The following is an 8847-nucleotide window of genomic DNA, read 5'->3' on the forward strand; positions in this document are numbered from 1 at the left end:
TAGTTATTATCCACATTTACAAATACATGGAGTTGCACAACAGTTTTATGAAGTTTTTGACAAATTGGTATTCCTTGCCACTTTTGTACAGGTATTGTAGATTAAACTTTTCAAGCATCTGTTACTTGTATATATTCTTTTGACAGTTAAAAGTAATAGGTTTGGTTTTGTTTGTCTTGAGTTTGTTTCCATTTTATGTTTTTACTGTAAGTTAAATTAGCTTGTGTGAGATGGGCTTTGTAATTTTTTTTCTAATTCTAAATACTAATTGCTAAATGTGACATTATACTCTATAAATTTATATTTGAAATTTATATTTTATAGATAACATTTTATGTCTCTACAGGAGATCTGTATCGCAAAGCATAATGAAAAGATACAGCAACATCACCGGAGTGATGAGGAATACAAAATGCACCATACTGTTCAGCTAGTAAGTTTTGAGTTTTCTGCTGTTGATTTTAGCCTTTAGTTAATAGCTTGCATTCTTCATTATACATTAATTAGTAGAGCATTCGAAGTGATAGCTGTTTTAAAAAGATGGTGTGTATCCTTGATTTTTGGACCATGGATTTCTGTATCATATTATGCTGGTAAGGGGGAGTATATAGCTGTGTTAGGATGACATTAAACCCAAGCAAATAAAACAGTTCATTAATACTAGGTTCATAGTTTAAGTGGTTACTGCTAGTGTTAGGCTACATGCAGTTTATCATGTATGCATAGATGATTCCAGACATCTCTGAGTCAGATATGTCAGATATGCTGAAAAGAGTAAAGAAAACATACACATTTATGAATGAATGTTAATAAGCTTGTTCGTTATTTTTATCTTCTCTACAAAAGAAATAATTTGTGTTGAATAAAGTATGTAGTTCCATCTGTATGCTTCACATTTTTCTGCAGTCTCATCACAGAGAATAGGCTAGCTAGTCTGACTGTTGAGTTAGACTGTATCTTAAAGAATATTCAAATACTGGGCTTGGTCTTGAGAGCTGATATAGTGTCAATGTTTAATAAAGATCACTGACAAAGATGCATTGAAATCCAAGTCTTTTTAATTCATGCTTCAATTACATTAACAAAAGTGATTCTATTTCATCCTTATACATTTTTAACATTGATACATTTGTCCAGAACGTCAGCTGCATAATTTATTTTATATAAAGGCAAATTATGAAAGACTGCACGTATTGGCATACTCTTTCAGGAAGTTAGAAATATTGATTATTTTTTTTCAGTTCTGTCCTGTCATAATAGTCTTTCAGGGCAGGAGAAGTGGTATGGAAGTCACTCAGTCAGCAGATCAGGACTAGGCCTCAATATGATGTGATGGACAGGTGCAGCAGGATGATGTGTTGTGCATTTGGAGCTCGCAGTCACTGTAACTGGTGCGGTCCATGTTCACGGTCCATGATGTAGAGGCTGATCTCGGAGAAATTACTGGGCACTGGTTGGTGAAGTTTGTTCTTTGTTAGTCTGGGTGATTCTCACTGTAATAAATAACTAGAGAAACGATGATAAGCAGTATCATGTAACAACTAACATTATACAGCTCAAATTATTAGCTAGTCTCACCCATAATTAAATCTCCTTGAGGTACACATTGAACTCTCCCATCTTCCCGCATCACCCACCAAGTAATGGTCACCTATTCTATCACTTTTTTTGATAACTTCTGAAGTTATACATACAGTCACTTTTGCCATCTGATAACTAGTGTCCAGTTTCAATAAATTTGACTGGAGCATAGTGTTTTGTTTCAAAGATATAGTAACTTTTGCTGAAGTTTTGTGAAAATGGATGACTGTTTAAAGGAGGTGGATCCAAATGTGTGTTTTCACTGAGGTAAGATCCCCAAACAAGAAAAAATATAACTGTCTTAGCTGCAAGGAAGAACTTCAAACCTTTATTTAAAGCTTACAGAAAATCAAGTTGGATTCAGTAATGACAGCTTAAGTTAATTAAATACAAAACTTTAATTTACTAGTGTAAATCGTAATGAAAATGTTTACTTAATTTGCTCGATATTGCCTTCAAAACTTCATGATACTGAGTTCTGTGATTTCTTGAACTTCAAAAATTTTAGTATGACTTGTTTTAAATGTGCAACCTTGCAATTTGAACTGTCATTTTGGTTTTGGAATGAGAGAAAATTAATACTGGTTGACTGTCTGGCTAACTTATACAACTTTAAATTGGGATTTTTTTTCAGTATAATATTCTGTTATGTCTCTAGTTATTTATCATCTTTCAAGGCAAAATGTTCCAGTCTTCAAATGCTCCAGTTCCAGATTGAAATCTTTCTTTATTGAGCTTTTTATTTCTTCAAGGTTATAAAACATGAAATGCATAATATTTTTCTAAGGGGAAGATAAAGGTAAAATTTTGAAGGTCAGAAATGTGTTAATTCGAGAAGTAGATTGTTAGGTAATTCTTAACAATTAGTAGAAGAGTTATTTTAATTCAGGGTTTTTTTTAATGATGCTAACCATAGCATTGGATTTAATATTTACATGTTTTCCATATATTTTCTCAGAAGCGAGATCAACTACAGGATGAAGAGGAAAGAAAGAGCTCCTGGGTTAGTCAGGAACGGCAGAAAACACTGGACAGACTTCGCATGTTTAAACAGGTAACAGAAAAAGAGTTGTTCTTTGCCACCAATTTCATTTGCAAAATAAATTTTCGCTCATTCCAGGACTATACTATGCTATTACCTGTTCTCTGTCATTGTATAGTTAACTGTTCTTTGGAAAATTTGCAGCAATAGATGGCATTGGTTGTATCGAATTTCTAAGGCCATTGCATTCCCAGTGTCGTAATAAGCTTCTGTTCGCTGTCACATCTCTACATTGTGACAAGACACATAGCAAACTTTCTGAAAAGAAGTATAATCTAAATGGTATTTCCCACAAAGACCATTATCATCTGACGTACCCCCACTACCACTGATTGCAATAACACCTGCCAATACCTGCCTCTTCCTATTACAATGTATCAGAAAATGGACAGAAGATGGAATTAATAAGAATAAGGAGAGGGATGAAAGTGCAAGGAAACAGAGACTGTATTAGTTGGTGAAGACTTTTCTGTTTTGTTTTGTTTTGCTGAATACATAAAAAAATATAGATTTGAGAAGTTTCTTTACTGGAAAGCTGTCTTGTTTAGCAGTACGCTCTTCATATACTTATTGTTTGCAAGGCTTTTGAATTACATAGCTTCTGTAAATTAAAGCAAATTTACTTATTTTAACCAGCATCTGTTAATGAACTGACTTTATGAGCACATTTATATTGATATGATCTCTATTGTTTTAGGCCTGCCACAATTGTATAAAATGTTCTAGACCTGCATTTCAGAAGCAGTTTTTACTTTTCCATAAAAATGGATGAAGCTAATTTGAAAAGACAGATTTTGAAGCAGCAAATTCAAGTACTAAATTAAAAACACTTTGGAAATTCTCAAAATGTTTGATATTTTCAAGAGATACCTTTTTAAGCAGCATGATTTACATCTAAGGCCCAGTATATTAGGTCAGAGAGGACTTGCTGCAGAGAGCACCACTGACCAGTTTTAGAAAAGGGAAGCAAGAGGGAATTTTGAATTTTAGTTTTCAGAAAAAAAACGTTTTGAATGTACAATCTGGTTCTTAGAGAAATCCTAACTTTAACCCATGTGTATCCCTGACTAGACCAATCACATGTAAATTATGGCTTGACCAAGAATCAAAATTAAGAAAATTGATCATTTTTGCATGAAGGTGAGGATATATTTGCTTTGATTTTATGCCCAGAGCAAAATGAATGAAAATAGTAGATGAATTCTACTTATCAGAAAGGCAAACCCCAATGGCGAGTACTTAGTATCTAAAATACCATGTTGCATGTACTTATCTAATTGTAAATAACTTCTTCACTTTAGCGGTACCCTGGGCAAATAATACTTAAATCAACCAGACTACGACTGGCTCATGCAAGAAGAAAATGTGCAGACAGCTCAGTGTCCTGTGTAGATCAGCCTCAATCTTTGCCAGCAACCATACAAATCCAAGAGAAAAGTGAAGAGGTGGAATTGGAAAGTGCAGTTCAGCCTTTGCAAGTGCAGGAATCCACAACCTTAGAACAACTGCAGGATATCTCATTACCTCCCAATGGTGTTACCTCTGAACTGCCTCATGTTAGTACTACTCCACTCATCAGTAATGAGCTTCAACCAGAGACTGTTACTGTAGGACCACTTCCACTCCCTTCGCCTCCACCACCTCCACCTCCACTTCCACCTTTGCCCTCCAAGGAAAATGACACCAAATTTTTAGAGAAAAGCAACAGCTTTGATAAGCATCAGAGTGAGGAGAAGGGAGTCCAGCACTCTTCCAGTGTCCCAACAGCACATCTGTTTGACAGCAGTCAGCTAGTCAGTGCCAAGAAGAAGCTTAAGAAGACCAGTGATCTAGAGGGTTTACACAGGAAGAGAGGTAATGTTTTAATTTCTGTGTATTTAATTGTAATGGACATCAATTTCTCTTTTGAATTGCTATATAGAGAAGTGTATGCTGTGATTCATCTATAATTATTAATGGGAAAGTTGTTAAATCCTTTTCAATTCAAAAATATTGGCAACTCAAACAAGCGTTAGGACCTGTATGACAGCGTGTGGTATACTTGTTCAGTTAGAAAACACTTGTGAAACTGATCCTATGATATACCATGTTAGACTAGCTGGAAAATGGAGCTAAAAGTTGCCTAACAGATTCTTTTTCCTATCTTGTTTACAGGTAGCACTGCAAATATTATATGGCTCACCTGAGGGCACAGTGGTTTTTTTAATAAAAGAAATTATAATTTATGACCTAGTAAAATGAATACTTGTCTTGGGACACAGGAAACCTTGAGACTGCTTTCTTCAAGGTTTCTTCAAATTTTCATACAAAAATCCACAAACTCTCAAGTCCCCTTGGGAGCTGAGTAATAATATATACATTTAACTACAGTTGAGAATCAAATCTATAATCATTCAGCAAAACATGTTAACAAATTGTTAAAAGATCAAAAACTTCTTTGGAAACTGAGGCAAGTTAATAGAGCACAGGACTGACCTGAGAGATGTTACAACTTCACTGTGATTCTGTGCTACTTATTTTATAACTGTTTATCCTTTATCCCATATATAAAATGGGGAGAATGACAGCCAAGTTTGAACAAAATAATCTTGATGTTTCTATGCTATATTAGAGCAAAGCTTTTATTTGAAAAGCAGAGATGGGATTTTTACTGGAAGTCACTGAGAAAAAGTATCTCATGTGGACCTTGGTTCACACTACTGTAATATGGTTGTAATAACCTTTTATTAAAAGTTCTATCTGGCTCTGTCAGTTACAACTACAAGAAACATCCCTCAACTGGCATTTTCCCTCATCCAGATAAAATCAAAATTAGAACTGTTTTCATCTATTAGGCAGAAACAAGGAGTGTTTCTTCTAGAACTGTTCTTAAATGACTGAAAAACCTTGAAGCAACTGAATAGTTATAGAATTTTTAAGCTCTTACGAGTCTTGCAAGTCGCAGGTACAGTGTCTTAAGTTCATTTTGAATTTTGATGCTGCTGTGCTCCATGTTTATTTTTCTGTAGTCCTATTTATTTTTCTGATACCTATTTTAATTCTCAATCTTATATAAAACATATTGTGTGTGCAATTTTATTATACATCATAAAATGACAAATATAGAATCAAATTATATCCTCCCTCTTAAGAGTATCATTAATATCTGCAACAGCCCTCTACCTCCTGCTCTGTATTAACTGAGATGTTTCAAGTGGCTTCAGAAATTTGTCTCTCTGACAGATAAGTATTTTACAAACCTTCCTTCCTCCTTCAAATGCACAGTCTTGTTTTCTTCTTTTATTTCTCTTTTCCTCATGTCTAATCCAACTGTCTGGGCCATTATTTTGATAGACAAATTTCACTCAAAAATGCAAACCAGGTTTTAAAAATATACAAATATACAAATTATACAAAAAACCTGGAGATGGATATTCATCTATTGATTGATATATGCTGCACGTTGTATATGCTAGTGTGTGGGAGCTATTTTGGACTGTTGTGCTTTATTATATTGCATTCTGACATAGAGATCTTACCTACTGGTAGCTCTTCAAAGAGCCAAAGCCTGAGTTTTGTTTCTGCAGAGAACTAGTTTCAAACTGGTGATAAAGGAAGGATTTGTGATAAAGTATTAGGTCTTGCTTCTCTGTTTTCATTAATTATAAAGGAAGGGAATTTATATAGGCACATTGTGACTAGGTGTTGATACATACATGAATCCAGAGGAGCAGGAAAATGCATGCCATTGCAGTTGACTGTACTGCTGCTTCCCTCACTGGCATGTAGTAATATCAGCCACAAAATGCAAGTGCTGAGAATGTAGGCTCTCCTCTGTGCTTCCATTTCTGTGACTGCACAGTCCAATACTTAAGATGCATACTCATTACCTGAGTTTCAAAGTCAAGAAATATAATGTAGTATATGCTTTCATTATGTTGAATTCATTGCAGCTGTCTTGATTTTCTTGAGCGCAAATAGAAAAGTCATCTTGTTCAAAAAGTTCTGCTTTCTACCTGATGGAAGGTTACTTGGTTTCAGAAATTATAATTGTCTGTATAATCCAGTTTTGACCTGGTAATAGGGAAGATAGATTTGGAGGCTAAAACAATAATACTACAGTCTCCTTTATACTTATGGTATCGGACTATCACATTAATTGCATATGGCTACTTTTGGGTCTGTAGGAAATACAAAAGAAGACTGAATACATTCAGTAAAAATAATACTGAAGGTCTTTTGATTTTTCTGCAGTGGATTCCCCAATGGATGAAGTGCTGGCTTCCTTGAAGCGTGGCAGCTTTCACTTAAGAAAAGTTGAGCAGAGAAGTCTCCCTCCTTTTCCTGATGAAGATGATAGCAATAACATCTTGGCACAGATCAGGAAAGGGGTGAAACTGAAGAAAGTGCAGAAAGATGTTTTGAGAGAATCCTTTACAATTCTGCCTGATACTGACCCTCTGACAAGGAGCATCCATGAAGCGCTGCGACGAATTAAGGAAGCATCCCCCGAATCAGAGGATGAAGAGGAGATTTTGCCTTGCACAGACTGGGAGAATTAACCTGTAATTAGCCTACATTTAAAAAAAATATTTCTTCAACACTTTTTGTAGACCAATAGCTGCTAAGCCTCAGGTTATGCATTCTAGGAGACTTAATATGAGCGTGACTAAACTATCTGACGTCCAACGTGATATGAATTTAGTATCACTGACTTTTCAAAGGAATTTAAAGTTTATAGTAAGGAAAACTTTTTTAGGCAACATCTTAGCTTCCTATTGTTTCAATACTTTTGCTGAATAGTGACAGGACTGCTCCTATAAAAAGTTCTATTTTATTTAGTAAATTTGAAGGGACTATTTGCAACTTACCAAAATGCTTTATAAAGCTTTTAAGTAACAAAGCAGCACAATCTCCCATGGACACACCCTGTACTTATTTTCTAATTACTTCTGGGCTTGCAAAAATTTAGCATGTTTATCGCTTCAGACTGAATAGCTTCAAGTGAATGACAATTAGATTTGACTGCTGAACACATTGAAATCTCAGTAGTTACCCTGTGTGACTAACTCTTTGATAGCTTGGTTTCAATCTGTAAACACTCTGACTTAATTGAATTTCTAGACTATAAACAGTAAATATACAAATATAATTTATACTTCTGCTACTCATACAAATCCCATGAACTTGCATTATACTAAGCTACAGTGCCTGAAACTAGATATTAGACTTCAGCAGATGAAGTTGTTGATTTCAGAACAAATCAGAAATTGGCAAGAGATTAGTTTTCAAAATTAAGACTACATCAGTAGCACAAAAAGATTTTTGATTATAACACCACCATACCGCACTATTCTACTGTGGTGGTCCTTTTCTGCTACTGACATATGGATTAACTTGAGTCTGAATAAAAGGTCCCATTAAATTTATTTGCAAGTATTTAAAATTTGGAGAAAAGAGAGGTATGACAATCTCTAAAGAATTTTAAAATTTGTTTAGAAATCAAAGGCTGTTTCAAGAGTATGGGAGATAAATATTTATAATCGTTGTAACACAGCTAGCAGTAGAAAAAATATAACATTTCTGGATGCTTACAATCAGGCAATTCTATCCTGGTTAGTTATTACTATGGCTGGAGAATGACTATTGATAAAGTGCTACAGCTGTTTAAGAAGTGATGATGACCTCGCACATCATCTGCTGAATGCTGTTCTGATTATGAAATACTATGTCTCAAACTGTTCCATTGGTATGCTATTTTCAAATAATTATATTTAAAATTTTTAGAAAAGGAAAATAAATGTTGCCATTATTTCTTCATGAACTAGCCATTACTCACAATAATGATTTAATACCATTTAATTATGGCATGTTCCTTCTATATCAAATTTACTGTCAGTTTTAGAGTTGAAAATCCAGGAGTGGAAGTGTACTTAACTCTTGCTGAAACTCAAAGTGAGAATAATTTTGCTTGTATCTAACTTTTTCTGTTATTTGCATACTGAAAACTCCCACTACCACAGCCCTTCAGAAATCAAGTGAAAACTGTAAAAAAAGACATCACATGGAATTTACTTGGCTTTCTCAGTGCAGTTATTATATTTTCATTTCCTAGATAACTGAGCAAATTTCAACTTTGTGATTTGACTTTATGGTTTTAGTAAACCTAACTTTTTCTTTGGGAGCTTGTTTGCATTATTTAGCAAGAATATTCTTTAGAAGAGGTAAGTGAGGATGTGGTGCAA

The 8847-nt window shown here is 34.5% G+C and overlaps 1 protein-coding gene across 1 annotated transcript; it reads left to right on the forward strand.

Moving 5' to 3' along the window:
* Positions 1-346: 346 nt before the first annotated feature.
* On the forward strand, positions 347-7164 carry LOC104545530 (junction-mediating and -regulatory protein-like; the record flags this gene model as incomplete). The annotated part of the gene is made up of 4 exons (XM_010190697.1): positions 347-433; positions 2540-2635; positions 3925-4477; positions 6857-7164. Coding segments are annotated over 4 exons (1044 nt in total), but the record flags the coding sequence as incomplete, so codon positions are not given.
* Positions 7165-8847: the final 1683 nt, after the last annotated feature.

The sequence above is a fragment of the Mesitornis unicolor genome, unplaced genomic scaffold (genome assembly GCF_000695765.1).
Source record: "Mesitornis unicolor isolate BGI_N332 unplaced genomic scaffold, ASM69576v1 scaffold40438, whole genome shotgun sequence".
Classification (NCBI taxonomy): domain Eukaryota; kingdom Metazoa; phylum Chordata; class Aves; order Mesitornithiformes; family Mesitornithidae; genus Mesitornis; species Mesitornis unicolor.